The sequence below is a fragment of the Netta rufina genome (genome assembly GCF_964035555.1).
Source record: "Netta rufina genome assembly, chromosome: 1".
Lineage (NCBI taxonomy): Eukaryota > Metazoa > Chordata > Aves > Anseriformes > Anatidae > Netta > Netta rufina.
In genome coordinates this window covers 174,906,660-174,926,580 of record NC_140123.1, presented here as the reverse complement: position 1 = coordinate 174,926,580, position 19,921 = coordinate 174,906,660, and the positions used below count along the sequence as shown (strand labels likewise).

The 19,921-nt window shown below is 37.1% G+C and overlaps 1 protein-coding gene across 1 annotated transcript in view; it reads right to left on the bottom strand.

The window, feature by feature from the left end:
• NELL2 (neural EGFL like 2) overlaps positions 1–19,921 on the bottom strand; it is a gene marked incomplete at both ends in the record, with an annotated part of 149,025 nt that overhangs the window by 10,116 nt on the left and 118,988 nt on the right. The window contains one exon of the mRNA XM_084286757.1: positions 5,129–5,269. Within this exon, the coding sequence (XP_084142883.1) occupies positions 5,129–5,269 (141 nt within the window). The remainder of the gene's footprint in view (positions 1–5,128; positions 5,270–19,921) is intronic.

Here is a 19,921-nt window from a genome sequence, read left to right as displayed (position 1 = left end):
CACATGGTGACTACAATGTATGCAAGTTCAACATGCGTAAAGTAATTTAAAAGGCTGCAAAAATTCTCTGTGGTAGTATTTAGTTTCAAAGGGGGTGTGTTATATTCAAATGATGATGAATTAAAGATGAATTAAATCTTTATAAAACGTTTTCAGATAGAAAGAAGATTGTTTTAAGACACTATATTATAGATTCAGAATAAACATTTACCATACTAATTAAGAGACTTCAAAGTGGGATACAGTTGATATAATGCACTACTTTCATTTGAAAACTTTTGATGAGCTCTTTTGCATAACACATGCTATTAAAGGAACTATCTGCCTTGGAATAAAAGGGGTCATCCACTCACAGATTTATAGTGGGTTAATTAGTAAGTAATAAAAAGCAACAATAAATGGTCAAGTTGTCATAATGGATTGATACACCAGTAAAGTTCCCTAGGAATGTGTGCCAGAACATGTGCTGCCCATGTTGTACTTAAAAGTCATCTGGAGCACTAGATAAAGTATAAGATGAAAAAGGTTGTTGTTAAGCAAGTATTAAAAACAAAAATTTTCAGTGAAATATAGAAGTATTTAATGATACTGACTGAGTAAGCAATAATATGGCAGATGAAATTCAGTTGTAAGGCATATGGAAAAGTACACATTCAAAAGTCAAACCCATTTTTTAGATCTATTATGGAAAGTGATCTTGGAGTTACTATGTCAGGGTCTAAAAGTGACAGCCCAGTACTCTTTTGAACAAAAACAACAAAAACGTTATTGATAGCAACAGGTGAGAAGATTTGCAGTACATTCACAAGGAACATGAATTTGTGAAGGCACTATTAGAAGAAAAAAAAAAAGTGTGTATATCCTTGCTAGGTAGTGACAAATAGCTAAGAGACGTGCTCTGATGCAACTGATGGAAAGCTGTAACTTTCCCTCCTCTGATGAGTTATCTAGATTTATATGCATGACATTCACATAAAGCCAAAAAAGGTCTCCCCCAGGCATGGCTTCCTAACAGAATCACTTGAATCAGTTAGTGTTGTTCATGTAAAGAAAAGATGAACACCTCAATTATTGATAAATATGTTGTTGAAAGATGGTTTGAGATGCTGGATAGTTTCTTTGCTCTGAAAAAACTGAAGATTCTCAATTACCTTAGCTTTGACAACCTTCTCAGCAGGGTAGCTGTACAAGGATACCTGGATACTTTTTGCTTAAGGCGAAACAGGAAGGAGTATATTTGATTTGGAGCCCAAGCTCTTCTGAGCAGAAAGTCTGGTTTCTGCTGTTGTCTATCCCAAATAAATCTATTAACTGATGTAACCATTCTTCAAAGAGCAAGTGAATTATGAATAATTTATTTGTGACTTCATGCAAGCCAGCTGTCAGAGTGCTTAGCAGATGTGGAAGATGAAGAGCTGAGACTTCAGATGTCAGTAAACCCAGCTTCATAGAAATGTTGCTACCTGATACAGTAAACATGTTCAAGTCACTGTCCCATAAAATGTACAGTCTGTGCTTCTTTTTTATTAGCCCTCTAATAAAGCATCAGAAACTCTGCCAATTTTGTACTCTGCCCACACTTCAGAATATTTAAATACTAATGTGTCTCCAAATCTGCTTTCTCTCCAGTGTTGTTTATGTTGCATTCCTAAATTCAAAAATGAAGCCTTAATGCCTATAGCTCTGTTTAAGATAGAAGGATAAAAAGTCAATTCATGGTTTTAATTGTTGACCTTCTGTGACCGTAAATAAAGATGAAAGGATTTCCATGGAGCTTTGTGAGTGCTAGTAAGATTATCTGCTGAAGATTAATGATTCTTTATTTCCTGCCTCCTTAAGTGCTATCAGTAAAAAAGCTTCTGTTAAACATGACAAGCTCTGTAGAAATACCTGAGTGTGGACTCTAAACTGACAGTGGTTTTTCAACTATGAGAAAACTCATGTATTAATTAATACACTGGATGGACCGTGAGATGAATTCAGACATCCTGACAGTCAGCAATTCCTCTGCCTTCCAGATTCAGAGATTTAGGTACAGAATTGACCAGTTTGGACTTTGTTCACTGGTTAAGAACAGAGAGCATCCTTGTAGCCTCATTATTCTCGGTAGTGAGAAAAAAATCACAGGGAGTCCTAGCCCTCTGTGTTGTCAGGCAGCCTGTGCTATCACATGGGGAAGGAAGTGATTCTACTTCTTGAAGCAGGACAGCAGTGGTACTAAAGAATGTTACAAGACATTTCAAAATTGTAAACTGTAAGTTCACATACAGGTAAACTCTTGCAACAAAAGAGATGCTTTTTGAATTGGCTGGGGCATTCTGGATTGATGCTTTCCAACCTGTTCATTTGCACCTGTCTCATTTAAAGAATCTGATACCTGTGGAGAGCAAAGATATTTTTCTCTTATATTCTGTATCAACAGCTGGTACCTGCCAGATACTCTTGGCAAGTCCAATGGGAGTTCATTAATTAGGTAAGCTACTCTTCTGACATGGGAGTATGCAAAATGTCCAAGAGCCAATGAGATATAACCTCCACTACTTCTCATACAAACCAATATAGCCTCTCTCTTTAACTGATCTTGAAAGCTTTCAGACATTGCATTGTAAATGTTAACTGGGCCTGAATGTTCTTATTTTAGGATTATGCCTTCAGTGGTTTCAGTTTTTGAATGCAGTGAAGCTTGAGGCTGTGGTATCTACTATCTCAGCCAAGTTCTCTTTTATGAAATGGTTCTTGAGAGACAACTGCCAGAGCACCAATATGGCTGAGTAAAGAAACTATAAAGAAAAGCCGTTAGAGGATGAAGAGGAAGGTACAAAGTAATATACTATGCTGAATTCTCTATTTACATATATATATAAAATTCAAGACTTCACAAACCCATGCAATTCTCAAAGACTAAACAGCTGATCTTTCACCACTTTTCTGGAAATAAGATGGTGAACAACATAATTCTATTTCCAAGGGAAAAGCAGCAAGTGCTACTAAGAGGTTGAAGCCCTCCAGCTGCATTTCCCATCACTTCAGTGTTGTTACAGTGAGCACCTGAAAGGCCATCCACCAACAGCTCAGTCTAATCACCTCTAACACAGAGGATACCGAAGAAGTGACATAAGAAATGGCCAGACTGCCTTTAAACCCAGTAGGAGTAACTCTCACAGTGGAAAGATCTGACAAGGGAGAAACCAATTGCTTTTGCACTGCTGTACTCTACTGCTGAAAGTTCAACTTTCCAAACTGTTTTTCTGTTTGAGAGATAATGTCACAGTCTTCAATACTATAAAAAGTGATGCAGTGAGACTAATAAAATATCCAGTTTTCCTACCTATCTCCAAATATTCCAAAATTTGGAGCTGCAATTGATCAAACGGAAAGCGTTCCCACTGATTGTGACCAAAGTTATCAGCAATGAAGATATTTTCCTGGCATCTGTGAATTAATTCTAATTATGCTATACTCTGCATATGTTTAATATGTGCTGCTGAAACTTTGTAGAAAATGCCAAAGCATGCTAATAACTGATACTTTTGCATACATGTGGCAGTCTCCATATTTCTTTTTCCTTGGTTTTTCCTTTTGCATACATGTGGTGGTCTCCATATTTCTTTTTCCTTGGTTTTTCCTTTCCTTACAAATTGTTGCTTAATCATTCCTTGTTTGCATACATCTTAACAACAGAGGTACTGTTAAAAGCATCATACCTTTAGTTTAATTTTACATCTCAGATTTCTTGACACAGCACATGCCAAACCTGAAGGTTCAGCCCACAAGACAAATACTGTATTGATGCTGAAGATAAAACCTGGGGTATTGAGAACATTTCCATAAATGCTTGGACAGGGTACCTGTGCCATGAGTGACAAAAGAGTGACGTTGCAGTCAGAAGCATCACAACTTTTTATTGCCATTGTCACAACTTCTTCAGAAGTCTTTGCACCTTCCTGTCCTAACACCTGGCCAGCTAACACTGACATTTAGTTAGTTCTTGACAAAGAAAGCTGAACTTATGAAAGCAGTGGCTGATTCAAATCACTGGATTCTCCTGGGAACACAGGCTTTCAGCTGTGGTGAAAATGTGTTGAAATAAAGTATTGATGATGGGGATACTGAAAAGGTCATTCTCACTCCTGGAGAACTGTCTGTGTGTCTGCCTTAGTGAAATTAATTCAATTCTTTCCCTTTGGGGCTAATGCAGCCCACCAATGTGAGTTTAAACAGTAAGATGGGAAAGCTTACACTGTGTGAGCACTGAATATTTAAGCATTTAGAGACAGCAGGGAGAAAAACTCCTAATTTTGCCCTAAGTAGTCTATGGCAAAAGAGGTAGGTTTGTTCTCTTATTTAAGATCAGCTGCTCTTAGAAGAGGAAGAACATTTTGTACTAAGAGATATGCATTTGAAAATAACTGTGTACTCACTAACCTGCTGTTCTCTCTAGCATCATTCATAAACAAAAAAACCTTTCCCATCTACTTGTCACCCTCTCATTTCCTGCACCCTGTGTTTTGCCCCATCCCCAAGTCCACTGAACTTCACAGTTTGTGAGGTTGTCCTTCAAATAACAACTTCCTAAAAGTAGTTGTTGGTCTGTGCACAGAGAAGGATCCCAGTATTAACCTGAATGTGGGTAAGAGTGTTAGGGCTGCAAAATCATTCTTTGCAACAGTAAATATTTTCATCACAGGTTATTTCAGTGTAAGAGGAATGAAGTGGAAAAACTGGGGTCTGGATTCAGGCTCATTTATACACATAAAGAACCTGACATATAAACAGATTACTGTGGAGTGACAGATTACAGTGCTTACTATCAGCCTGTGGGAAATCACTAATGCACAGAAGCAGATGTCAGGCCAGTGAGACTCTTTTAAGCACAGTGCCTGACTGCATATTATCTTAGCAAGTCATAGAAATAGCCATTAATGCTCCACATAGAAATTAGAACTATTCATACTTTATTTTCTTTTGCCTTTTGCTTACGATGCTTATTTAGACAATGATTTCTTCGGTCAAGGTTTAACTTTCATTGATAACAGTGCTAAGACAATACTTGTCCTCAACAGCTTGAGATACTAGACACCACTGTAATGCAAGCTATAACACTACCCCACCTTTCTTAGATACTGACCTTCACAGGATTCCCCACTTGGTGAAAACATCCCATTGTCATGGTAGCCATCTCTGCACTCACAGTGGTACCACCCAGGCAGGTTAATGCAGTTAGCTCGGCTGTCGCACTGAACAAAGCCATCTGAGCATTCGTCAATGTCTGGTTCAAAAGAACAAAAAAGGAAAGAAAATTCACACAGAAGAAATTAACACATCCATCTGATGGAAAAACAATATCTCTTTTATTTCTGGGTTTCACAGAAGTATTCTGATTATTGCCACTTGAATTTTTACTTATTTATTGTAAAATTTTAAATCATTTCCATAACAGTTTTTGGCTAACACTTTTGGCCTTGCTAACTGGAGTTCTGCTGATTTCAGTTTACTGTTTACGTATTAGCAACTCAATTCTTCACAGTACATGCTAGGTAGTCTGTCTTCTGTGTAAGTTGCCCACAGTATGAAGGAAGGAATCGGATCCCACTTCAAATAAGATGTTAACCTTTTGGGTATAAGCTGCTTGATAAAACTTTTTTTTTCTCTTTTTTCTTTTTTCCTCTTTTTTCCCTTTTTTTTATTTTTTTTTAATTTTTATTTTCTGGTGCCATATCAAACATTAAATGTTTGCTGTGGTCCTTGGTAACACTGATATTAGGTCAGTAGGACTTCCCTGTCTCATGGAGTTCCTGCTGACTTACATCATCATGCTGCTGACTCTCAGCATAACTGACTGTAGTTCACTTCTCTCACTATCAAAAAGAGCAGCTGGGATTCCAAACCAAAGCTTAGATCCTGAATATGAAATACAACGCTTTCTCCTTCTCCTGATAATTTCTTTGGGATGCCCATTTCTTTAAAGAAGCACTTCTACTAACTAAACATTACAGTAATGACCCACAGTAGAATGAATTTCTGGACACACTCACTAGATCCAGTATCCTCAAAGGCGTGTCTTGCAGATACCTGAACTCACGGATTTAGTAAAGTAGAGAACTTCGCCACAGGTTCATTTCTAGTGCCTTCAGTTAAGCAGTAAGCCATATTAATGAGTAGGTTCCAGAACATGAGTTCTGTTAACAGGTAGGGAATTTCAGGGAGCATGTAGACAGACAGGGATAAAAATGGGTCCTTTATTATCAGATTTATCACATTATCACTGTTTCATATGAAGGGTAGCATACCTAATGGAACAGCAGGTTGACTGAGATGTGCCCATGGAACAGGCACAGAGGGAGACAAAATACGCACACAAACTTCCTTCCAAAACAAAAAGCTTTAAAATAACCCCATGCTTTTGAATATTGAATAAACCCTCAATGTACTCGCCGTGCTGGCCGAGGTACGAATTTAGCCAGGAATCTGAGAACTGATAAAAACGATTTGAATTAAGACTCAAACTCTCAGAAGTACCTCAACAGTTGATCTAGTATCCTCTGGGATGTGACTACAGAGGAGAGATGTGATATGACCACTGAGCTATATGTAATGTATGTCAAAATACTGCTCACAGTCCTTCTCAGCTTTGTGTACCACAAATTAAGTCCTAAGTCTCAATTGGTTTAAAACACAGAATTTTCAACTCCATGGTGACGGGCAGTATAATCATGTAAGTGCTCCTGCTGCAGGACTGGGAAATGCCAAACCTTTGCAACCTTCAGCTGCTCAGTGTGTCTCTCTCTAAATCAGTATAAACTCTGGCCTTTTTCTTGTGAGCAGCCAGGAGCCAGTGGGACTTCAGAAGTGCTTGAGAGATCAGAGGAAGATCGATGGAAATTATGTTGCTGTAGTGAGAAAAGGTTGGTTTGCAGTCTGTGCCTTCTCTACAGGTATTCACTCACGTACCCACAGATTGCTTAAGAAAAGTGAAAGGAAAAGAAAGGAGGACTGCAATCTAGAAGATCCCTTACCATTGGGGTGCATTCAGTCTGGGAGATAGCTTACCTGCCTGGACATAACCTATGTTATCATCCTATAGGTTTGGGATCATCTGCTCAGTACAAGATAACTTGCTGGGGGTGGTCAGAGCCACAGGCCCAAGAGAATCAATGAAGCATGTGATTGCTTCTTAATGTTACTTAATATCACACATTAAGAAATCAGATAGCATATGTCTTCTTTTGGAAAATGGAATTTATTTCATTATGATGAGGTGGAGGAAAGAGTGTCTTAGAGTTCATAGGAAAAATATTAATTAAAGAAAGCCTGAGTTCCTCTCTTCAGGACAATTTATTTGTGAATCTGTAACTTTTATAATTATGTGCACAGTATTGCAGGCACAGGCTGAATGCATTCTACTGAATTCACTTACTGATTATTCAGGAAAAACAAGTCTTGAATGTCACATCAGTATTGGTAAACTGACAACAAAAGTGCGTTTTTGTATTTATTTGCAAACTAGCTGACAAACCCATATCACAAGAAATAGTGCTTGAAATGAAAAGCTTTTACAGATGCCAATAAACAAAGAAATACACCCTTCTGGTTTGTTATGGCAGCATGCAAAGTTGAGTGGAATTATGAAGGAGTGGCTACCATAAAAAGCATAGATGGAAGCACACTGTTGGTCTTTAAGAAATGTCATATTCTTGACAGTTTGTTTGCCTGAAATCATTCCATTGGAACTATTGCTGCATGGACAGTGAAAAATTCATTATTCCTTACATGATTTTGCAGCAAAGAGAGTAAATAATAAATAAATAAATTCTCACACCGACTTTGTAGGCAAATGATATTATACAGCATGTGTTGGTGGGTTTCAGAACATAAATGTTCCTTATGCACAACATTTTTCATTAAATCTCTCAACTAATGTTCATTATTAATTCTACCAGACTTTCTCTGTAATAGGACAAAACTCTGTTAGAGTCACAATTCTGTTAAGAAATCACAGCAGAGACACGTTTTGCAGAGCCAAAGCAATGATTTCATGGAAAATTTTCTTGACATTTGGATGAAAGGATTTCTATTTTCAAATGGGCATAGCATGGCTCAGGAAGTGCTGCAAAAGTCTCTACAACTGAAATGATCTTATTAGTATGGAAAAAGCAGCTAGAAATAATTTTTCTCTGTCCTATGGTGAAACGTTCTCCGATGAATCATCTTGCAGCTGCTCAGTCAGAGGTGTGAGCTGACAACAGGAAAAAAAAATGATTGAAGTTTTGCTTGGCCAGTGGCTATGGTATATCAGTGGGCTATACGGAACATTAACAGCACTAATGAAGTTCTGTTTGATGCTGTACTAGAAAGGCATAGAAAATGAAATACTGTTCTATAGAAAGAAGTTACTGAAAGGACTTTATATTTTCACTTCTAAAAAAAAAAAAAAGTACAAGGAGAGGAAGGATGTCATTTTTTCAATGCATCTGTAAGCAGACAGACAAAATAGACATCTTATTTTGAGTTTGCAAGTTCCCTTCTTCAACTAACTGTAAAACAGAGTGTCATTTGTGTTATGATCTAGAGCAAATGGTCTAATCCAAGCCCTGAATTTATGGAAGAGCTCCCACTGACTATCACAGAGGCAGCATTTTCTCTATTTTTCTCTTTTCCTTTTCAAACAGGTTGCACAATTGCACATACCAAATCTGCCACCCCACTCACGTGAGGAATCAGATTTGGAACTGGCAGTAACACTAAGACTGGTCGTTTCCACCAGAAACCTTCACCCTAGTCCAGAGAGCAGCTACATGGCAGCACCCCGTTCTGGCCATGTTCCCACCTCAGGGCACTTGCAAGGCAGCAGATTTGTGGGTTCACCTCCTGAACTGTCTGGAGAACACACATGTATGAGACTGACTGAGCCCAGAAAACATCAGAAACACAGGGAATCTCTACCTGATGTAGTTCATGAATGTACTCACAGCAATACTGTATGTACCATACTGCCATAAAACAGGGTAACTGATTATTACACACTTTTGTTGCACATGATTTGGTTTTCAAATATTCAGTATCCTGTACGTTTTTCTGAAACTGAAATCAGTCAGCCTGGTTTTGTCAATATTTTGTCACCCAACTTTCAACAGGGGAAAAAAAAACAGCTTTTTTTTTTTTTTTTTTTTTTTTTCCTCCAAACTGAAGCCCCACTTTGAAAAACAGTGTCTGGGATTTTGAAAGTAAGTACTGTGTACAGCTAGCTCTCCTTGACATGAAAAAAAAATGCTCTTCCAAATCACCTTCTTTATACCTCATAATCACTCATTTCCTGAACTGTAGCAACAGTTTCAGCTATTACACCCTTGCTCTTGGGGAGACTAAGAAAACCCTGCTCCCTGAAGAGTAAAATAAGATCATTAGCAAATTATCCACTGGTACAGTAAGGAAAAAAAGAAAAAAAAAAAAAGAAAAGCTAGCAGTCTGATGAATATTATTAGAGAATTTCTGTATAATAAGAGCTTTGAAGATAGAAAGTGGTATAAAATTGCCAATTTGAAAGATAGTAGTACTCTTTCATCCAGCAATAGGACCAAGCTCTCTAATGTGGTCAAGCTGCACTCAACAAAGAGCCATGTGTGATGAGAGGCGGGGTATGGCTATACCATTTTGTATTACTTGCTTCAGGACTGAAATATTAATCACCAAATCCTCCTCTCAGAATAGTCATCATGCCACCATCAAACACAGAGTTAGAGACATAGAGCACAGTTTAGTCCAAAAATTCTTTATTTCATAAACTTCTGTATACAGGTCAATGCAAACCAAAGCCTCAGCAGTCTCTTCATGTCATGAAGGAAACACCACAGACTGGAAGCTGTGAATATGTATAAATTAATTATTTCCATCTTGGAAGTTTTTCTGGGACAGTATAGAACATGACACTCGGCTAAGACTGCCAATTAATAGACTCCCAATTACAGTAATCTGCGCCAGTACTAATTTTGTTATTTTAACTGGATATATTTATAAAAATTAATGAGCAGCCAGCAACTTTTGTAATATTCAGTCACTACTGGCTTAGGCTACCCTGAGATCTCATTTCAAATGCAACAGCCTTTCGAGCCTAATGCTAACCTCCAGAGCCACCCACATCCTATCCCCACAAAAAGTATAAATAAAATGCATACACTGAAAGAAAAATCATGTCAGAAACAGATCACCAAATAAGTTGTTTAGGGTACTATTAAGCTGTTTAAAAAAAGAAGTCTTCAATGTTTTTTTGGTTGTTATTATGTGTTGTTTTTTTTGTTTGTTTGTTTGTTTTGTTTTGTTTTTCCTGAGTACATTTGGAACAGTCAGACTTTGATATGTCTTTGCAGTTTTCAATGCATTTTCAAGGGTTTTATGTCTGACTCGAGTATAAAAGACCATGTCCCAGCTATTCAGACTTATGCTCAGACAACAGTATGCCTGGTAACATTAGGATGTCTGGGATATCTGATTTTAGTAAATATGTATGCAGTGAGGAAAAGGCCTTACTGAGTAAGACAAAATAAAAGTTCACTGTACTGCATAATGTATCTGCTGTCAAAACTCAGTAGCTGTGAAAGGATTCATCACCTCTACAGCAAGTTTCAGAGTCCCATATTTAAGACGAGAAGTGCTTGTGTTGGTTTTCATTTTATAGCAAGTTTCTAATATGATAATACTTGAGAAGACCCTGTTGTTCAATCAGACCTTTGATTTGAAATCTTATGCAAAAACAAAAACAAAAAACAAACAAACAAACAAACAAACAACAACAACAACAACAACAAAACAGGTCCCAGTGGAGAAATATAAGAGCTTTAAACTAGTTCAATATACTGGAGCTATCTTGTTAAAATATCAGCTTTTGGGATTTCCATCCTGCTACATTCCCATACACTGCATGCAGTGCATGTATCTGTATATCAGACAGAAGATATTTTTTCTTAAGTGAGAATGAAGCCTAGACTGCTATAATAAGTAGTTGAAGAAGATACAAGTTATGTCAGAAAGGCAGTTATTTTAGAATGCCTATTAAATATGTTCTGTAAAGTCTGATCAGATCCTTTCTTCAAATATTACTGCTGGTTCCCAAAAGGAACTCTTTCCTTCATTAATTCTAGAGCCTGATTTTGCTTACAAGCTCACTCTGATTTTTTCAACTTCCAGCAACTCTTTAAAGATATGATATTATAGTATGAATACTAGGACACACTTTCCATTTTATGGGCTCTCACATCAAAGCTTCCAGTAAACTATAGAATATTCTTGAGTTTAACCATATTAGCATCCCAGCATTTTATTCAGTTATAGGTTTAAATCATGAAGAGCCAGACTACTGTTGGCCTTACTGCTGGGGCATAGCAAAGAGTAGAGTCACCTACAATTTTATCTTAGAATAGCATAATTCCATGAGTAAAAGGTCTTGATATAGTATTAGAAACATCAGTTATCTCGGATAAAGCCTTCAAAGAACAGTGAAGACTACGGTCTTTCCTCTTCCTGCTCCTCTGTATAATGATTTAGGCCAATGCAGGAAGAAATGCATTTTAAATGCCTTTGAAGTTGCTACTCTTCTTTATGTCTCTACTTCACCCAGACTCTTGCAGAAATTCTGTCTGAGTCACCTTAACACCATAATCTGCCTCAAAGGGCTGAAAACTAGAGTTGGAGTTATAATCGTCACATTAAAAATTGCTTCAACAGGTTGAGTCAATGCTGCATACATGTTCTTCCCTCTAAATTTCCAACTGTCATGTTGCATGAAAAAATAACTGTCGTTGAAACAGGTTTTTTAATATATTTTTTTAAATCCCATCAAGAGCATGATTGCATTTTTTAAAGTACCCTGTCCATGGAAAACTAATTTAGTTCCATTAATGAAAAGGAAGCAAAATGTGATTGAGGATGTAATACGGAATTATAGTTCATTAATTCTTCAAGTATGTAATTTTCCAGACTCCTGATCCCCCATTGATTTCTGCACACCCCCATAGGTCTTGCTAAATGCCAGCAAAAAGAAATTCAATTGTGTTGTTATTTCATGTGTGTCAGTGGTGGTGCTCCAAAATTAGATAGAAACATTATGAAAGGGAATTTTCCACTGACTGCTTCACCATGCAGCCCTGTTAACAATTCTTTGTTGTCAAGAATTGATCAATCACAGACCCCACAGATAACTGAAACTATGACAGTTCTTCATTATGTACCCAATATCATCTAAAGATGTGACATTGTAACAATTGAAGATGATAATTCAGAACACCTAATTAGCCATGATGAACTAGGTGCATGCATGAATAGCAAAAAATATATATAAAAAAAAAAAAAAGAAAGAAAAAAAAAAAAGAGGAATATATTTTTCAATGAGATTCTGTGAAACTGCTTGAGCCAATCCCCAGTAGAAATTTAAACTAATTGAGAGGTACTGGTTTTCTTTTAGACACTGACAAAGGTGTGGTTTTGCTTTCACTTTGTCCATAATTCTCAGGACAGCACCTCATCTTTACCCTAATACACACTTCCATTTCCCTATTAGCCCTATATTAAAAAAGTAATTATTTTCTTCAATATAGAAAAAGCACTTCTGTACCTTGAAATACACTGACAAAACCACTTTAGATGCATACTGGTGTTTGGAAGTGATGTAACTCCATTTGCCCATGTTAGGAACAGGACTAACACAGTAGTAATACTCCCTATCTCCCTAAGCATGTCAGTTACTGGATAACAGCAGTGGAGTCTTAAACAAAAATGCTAGCTCATTTCATCTGAAAAATAAAATTAAAAAAAAAAAAAAAAAAAAAAAAAGAAGAAGAAGAAGAAGAAGAAAAAGGAAAAAAGAAAGAAAAGGAAGAAGAAGATTTAGATTGTCCAGATGTTATCTCTTTTTCTAATGAGTGGGAAGGAAGGCTTTGCTTGCAGAATGCACTGATTGAAGATCTTGAGTTTTCTCAAGTGAGGAATAAACTCAGTCATGACTGCCAGTTGTAAGAAAAACTTCTACATGTTTGAACCACGGATTCTACCAGCATATTCTCAGCTATGTTTGGGTTCAACTTTGCAAAAAGCTGTTTCATTTCAGTTCTGGTGCAAATTACAATAAATTTCCAATGATTCAGTTCAGAGGTTATTTCAGGAGAACAAACAAAAAAACTCACAAAATAACTCAGTTTTGGCTAGGGTCTGATCTGACACCCTGATCTGAGCTTAGTCTTCTATTTTAAGTCTTCTATCCTTTAAAAAAGTGCATAATTTAAAAACATTCTTACCTACATCTTCTTACCAGCAACTTGTCACCATGACTCTCGTATATATACATGTATATATCATCCATATAGCCCTGACCTGGAAGTATTGAAGGACAAGTTGGATGGGGATTTGAGCAACCTGGTCTAGTGGGAGGTGGACCTGTCCACAACAAGGTTAGAACTGGGTGGTCCCTTCCAACCCAAACCATTCTGTGATTCTATGACTACAGATTTACAGTGCTGCTCTTAAAGTGTCAAATGATGTAGCAACTGCACACAACTGCTGAATCACAGAAGGAAAAAAAAAAAAAAAGGAGAAAAATAATTTAAAAAAAAGCTATATTCTTATATTCTTTGCTTGGACTATAAACATATCATTGGCATATATCTGCAGAGATTGCACACTCCCTCATGATGACAGTAAGAGGAAGGGCTCCACAGGGATATGGTGCAATGATTGGCAGTGTTATAGATTTTAATTCCACTAATAGTTGAATGTCTCATAATTCATAAAAGAGAGACCCTACAGTGAGTTATGAAGGTCATCCTTATTTCTCTTGTATAACAGAAGGAAATTCTATTATAGTGCTGCCCAGCTGCACTATTCACATTCTATTTATAGTACACTGTCTTTTAAGAACCTAACTGAAATTTTAGTTTTCATGTTTTGTAAAGGAGATTCTTTCCCGTAGCAAGTAATAGCTAAGTAGTGGATACATTTCAATGTTTTTAATAAAGAACAAAATTTCCCATCTCCTCCAATCTCTTTTGTAGCACCCTCCTTTCCTGGTTTCTCTCTGTCTCTCTCTTTTTTTTTTTTTTTTTTTTTTTTTTTTTAAGATGCTACATATAGGATTGTAGTGTTTCAACAAGCTAAAGAAAGTATAAAGATAAGTACTAGCTGACTCTTCAGCAGAGAAGATGAAGATGTCTTTTGCTATTCAAAACTGACAAGGACTCTGAGGGAAGAAAGAAATAATACACACCCAAGAAAGCGTGTCAGGCAAGGAAAATGAAGGAAGAAAGAGACAGAAGGAAAGAGCACTAAAGCACATTAAACTACAAAACAGAAAGGGTGAGGTAAGAAGGTTTCATGCCTAAATCCAGAATACTCACCAAACTCAATATTGGGTATTTTTGTTTAATTTCTGCCAAAGATGTACTCTGTGAATAAATCTAAGCAAAAATGTGAAACAAAGCAAAACTTTCCAAGCTTCTACAGTCACCAGCCATTGTCTCACTGCTCATTTTTGAGCTGATTTTTCATATGTGAGAAAAATTCAGGTGATAACTGGGATTAGGGTGACCTCCCTTCCAGACACTGCAGCAAAGCAAAAAGCATTTCATTTGCAGAACCCTGGCTTTCCTGTTGGCTTGCTGCAGATCTCATTTGTTTATTCTCACAGACAACTTTTAAACCTTCTTCTGCAATTTAATGAGCTAGCAGTTTTAGAATATGTCCTCTTTGAAAGTCAGAAGAAAAGTATTTTCTCAGGTTTTATGAATTCGCTTCACTTCCCCTTCTGAAAAATACAATATAAAAACCACCATTTCTTCCATCAGATACTGACATATCTGAGCAGAGGAGCAGAAATAAAATCATCTATGTCTTCTCTGGATTTTTGCCGCTGCCTTCTTTTACAAACCTTGTCACCTACTCAGTTTTTCCCACATCTTAATTTCCACGTCTGTAAAATGAGGAGAAGGTGCCTATACCAGCACTCTAATTTTTTTTTTATTGTACATAAAGGACTCTGGGTGAAAAGTTTTAAGTAACAGTGCTGATTCTGTTATAATTCTTGCATGGTTTGGGGAACAGGAGCTACCAAAGAGGCCAACTTGTCCTGGGGGGAGGCAAGAGGAGGAGCACTGAGCTGTAGAGACACAAGCTGCATCCCCTGCCCTTACTCCCTCACCTACTTTACTGAGTACCACAGACATATCATAGAAGTCACAAGAGCACTCACTGATGGTTATTTGTCTTGTAATTTTTTAAAACAGAGCTCACCGTGTAGACCACAAGTGTTCTTGTTTGTGTGTGTGTGTGGGGGGGGGGGGGGGGGGGGAGGGTTGTTTGTTTGTTTGCTTGGTTTTGTTTTTGTTTGTTTTGTTTTGTAATAATGTAATATTCCCACGTACAGTTCTGCTGAACTCTAAGGATCTTTAATTTTTCTGCAAATTTGAAAGAGTGATTGAACACAGTGCTGGTGCCATAGCGGTTAGACTTCATATTACTATATATGTTCAGAAGAGATATTTAGAGAGGGAAGAGCAGGAAGCTATTTTTTACACCAGCACATTGAATTTCAGAATTTCTTAAATACAGCTCATCAGTACCATATATCCCTTGTTTGTAACCCATCTGCTAGCTGCATATGTCTGTTTTTCTGTAGCCTGAATTAGCACTTGGAGCATTGTTAAAATAGAGCATTCCTTGCAGGAAGGCTTGTTCTCCCGGGGTTAGCTGAACACCTCTCTACTACAGTTTCTGAGACTGCCAATCATGTTTCCTTTCTTTTTTTTTTTTTGTTTAGAACTTCCTTGTAACAATAAATTCAAAGACTTGGCATTTATTGGCACAAGGTTAGATGAATTTTGATGGAATTATTAATTATAATAATAATTCAACTGACGCTCATTAATCCTTTAACAGATTTTTATTGGTATTATGAAATATGCAGTATGATTTCTCTTCCTAGGGACAGTCCTTTCTGAATCTATAGTTACTCTTAGGCTGTAAACATTACATGCCCAAGATTTATTAAGCTTTTTAAGAATAAAATCCTGCAAATCCATTATTTTTTTTCCCTGAGGGAGAAAAAAAAAAAAAAAAAAAAAAAAAAAAAAAAAAAAAGCATGCTAAGTCTCTTCAAGCAGAGTCGCAGCAGAAACTCTGTTCAAGCATTTCTTGTTCTCTCTGAAAAGGGATCTTTTTGAATTCTTTTGGGTCAGGGGCAAAAAAAGAGAAACTTTAGCTGGTTTACATTCTTTATATGCCTCATTAGAGAAATCTCTGACAAGTAAAAGGGGTCAGAGACTTGATGGTAACCCAGACAACCCATATTTATAACCTATTATCTACCAGATTGTTACTCATACTTTGCATAGTTTACAGTTTATTGACTTGCCAACTGACAAAGATTCCCCACAAATATGGGGTCCTCCTCTTACAGGATGTAAGTGTCTGTGAACTTTCATCTTGTGCCTGGATGAATTTTACCCCCTTCCTTCAGCCTTCACCTCTTCATTTCAGTACTTTTGTTTTAGATGGAGTGAGGGACATGCCCTTTGCCACCTACAAGCCCTGTGAGCAAAGCTGCTGCTGCATCATGCATTCCACAGGATGCTCTCTCTCCTGCTTCCACTGGACTTCAGTAAAAAGAAGGAGATGCCAAATAGAAGAGAGGTAGAGTTACGAAAGAGTTAATGTCTTTGCCTCTACTTAGTTCTGCCAGTGTTTGCTCTCCTCAGTCTGCTTATGTTTAGAAGAGCAACTGATGCCCAATTAAAAAAGCAGAGATTTCAGTATTTGCCTCTTTAGTGCTCAGTGTTCCTTAAGATGTAATATATCAAATGCTTTGCATGACTTTAAGTTAGGCAAAGTCAAAATATTTTTCATGAACACATCTAACTAGATTAGAAAACTGCATCGCACTTGAGATCCTTATGTGGGTATTACCTTTTTTTGAAATTATCCCTATCTCAAATTTTATTAAACCATAGTGCATCCGCTGCCTCATAAAAGTACAAGCATCAGTAGCAACTTGTTTTATTTTTATGCATGTCGGACTGGGCACCTATTCACCTAAAATACTAATTAGTTGTGGGGAGGCAGATGATTTATGAATAATGCTATGAACATATTGTATGTTATAGTTCCTTCACATAGACTCTAACTTAATGGGATTCTTGCTAACCCAAGGCCTGACTTCAGAAATCTATTAAAGCATAAGCAATTCAACAACATGTTTCACAGCCCTTTTTTTCTTAGTCTTGATCAGAACTACCATGGTTTGTTTGGTCTTGACCATCAATGGCACAGAATCAGGTTTGGATAAGCCCAAATGGACATTTCAGAACAACTCAACACAACCTGCTATTGTTGTTATTTCATAGAAATAAACAAGAGAAACTGGCTCACATGCAAAGATGAAAGAGCAGACATGCAGTTCATTCAAAGCACATAACAGTGTATGCCAAGAGAACTACATCAGTTCGTATCAGTTGAATACCAGGCCTAGTTTTTATGAGATGAAAGTGTGAGAAAGGAGATCAGTTAGGAAAACAGTTATTTTTATCAGGTTAACCTAGAAACTAAAAGAGATGAGGAGCAGGGCAAAAAAATAAGACAAAATAGCCATTCATTTTGAATTTCTGGAAGATGGTTTAAAAATATAACTTTCTACACTTTTAATAAAATACCTTCAGATGATTACAGAAAGCTACAACTAAGGAAAACAAACCATTTCATCAGAAGAACTCTATGGGACTTTCAGTACCAGCTTTTCAGTAATACCCATACACTTTCAATCTGTCAGCACAGAACCACGTCCACCTCCTGCCCGGTCAACTATCAAGGCCCTAATTTGCTTTCTTTCTTTGTTTCACTAGAGACATCATATCAACAAAGCTCATGACCAGAAGAGATGCTCTAAAGATGATAGGTCCTACCCTCGTGATGTTATGTTATCATGATGATATCACAGAGTGTATGGAAAAAATATAGGAGCCAAAAGTTTCTTTGCATTCTCTGTTCCAGAACAGCCAAAGGAGATTTTTCAAAGACTTTCTAGGAATTTCAGATTTGACAGAGAACACATTAGGCCTGTCTGTCTGGAACAGTTACCCTGTATTAGTGAGGATATTTCTCCCTGTTAATCACCAGACACAAGTAGGTCACTACATTATGCTCTAACCAATACATCAGAAAACTGTACTAATAAAACAATGCAAAAGGTTGGCAAGAAAGCAAAGTGGAGGTTCAAATTCATAGAATTACTGTTCTCACAAACTGAAAGCAAGACATTTGAAACTGAAGCAAGACAAAAGAAAAAAGACAATGAATCAATGTACTTTCCAAGTACTGGAAAGACAGGATCACCACCAACGTTCTGGGTTAGATGGTTCACAGGGGCACAGCTCAGTATTTGAATCATTGCCCTTAGGCACTATTTGCCTACAGAAGTTCAGGAGGTGAAGTTTAACAGCTTTCACCCTGAGCAACAGAAAAATTACCTTAAGCTTATGCAACTTACTGTGGCGATTTTAGCCTACTCCCTGCTAGTGCTTGTTCAGATCTCAAAAGTCATCTCATATTTTGAAAATATTAAAAAAAAAAAAAGCAACTACAAGAAAAGGAGATATGAGATGACTGAAATACCAGTATGCCTTTTTAAGAAAATAACTCATAGTCATTTCTTGCTAATTTATCTTTGTGTTACCAAAAGATTATAAATGAAGATTCTTTTTATTCACAATGCATAATTGTAGTTCAGTGACAGGACTGCAAAATATGAAGGATATATCTCCAAATTCAGTATTAGGCTTCTGTATCAAGGTATTGGAAATTATCATAGTAACTTTTTTTTTTTTTTTTTTTTTTTTAATTATTAGCTGTTGTATTGAATTAGCTGTTATATTGAAAAAAAAGATACAGAAATTGATGATATAGGATGCTTCCCATATCTGCTTCTCCTACAGTAAGTGAGCATTTAAAATGGAATAATACAGTGTAAGATTTAGCACCACTGAACACACTAGTTATACACATTACCTTGATAAACCAAGGATAGCTCAGAGAACATTATTCTTGCTTCTGTAATCAGTAACTCATATGCAAATAAACCATCTTTGAGAAGACCAAGACCGTGAGGCAGACCACTCATTACCCAGCCTGTGCAAGCTGGGTAATGACCTTATGTAACGAAGATGCAAGTTATAAAGGAAGATATTTCAGCATCCTCAGCAAAACCATTTCATTATTTTTAGCAGCTGGGTCCTGTCTCTTTCTGCTGAAATGGAGACTACAGAAAATATTAATTAAATGCAGGTGCATGCAGTAATTCAGAAGAGTTTTTACTTCAAAGTCAGCTCCTGCAAATAGAGAGTACAGTTAGATATTTGCTGTTGCAAGCCTAAGTTAAACCAATTAAAGAGGATACTGAGAATCCCATGTCTAAAGCTACATTTGAGCTATAGCTAGAAAGACCAAATTTCCCAACTCAATATGCCACATGCCCAAATTTCCATAGGGCAGGATGCCAGCAGATGTACCAAGAAAATGGGGAGTACAACAGATAACACAAGGATGAGAAATAGCAGTGACTGCCCAGGGCTAGGGAATGCACACTGCTAAGTCCAGCGATGTGGGGGACACATCAGCTGCAGCATCCCTCCTCACTCACCTCCTCCTACAGCAAGGGAAGGGTCTGGGCTATGTGGGGACCTGCCACTACCTCCTCAGCACAGCTGTGGTGCCAGTAGCAGCATGCAGCCCCGCATGCAAGCTGGATTTCAGCTGCTTGCAAGCCACAATTTGGATTCTTTGCATTTCGTCCTGGGTAATTTTTTTTGTTTGTTTGTTTGTTTGTTTTGGTTTGGTTTGCATCAAAAGAACAATTTTAAATAGCTTATGAACTTTGAAAATGACTTAACTTGAA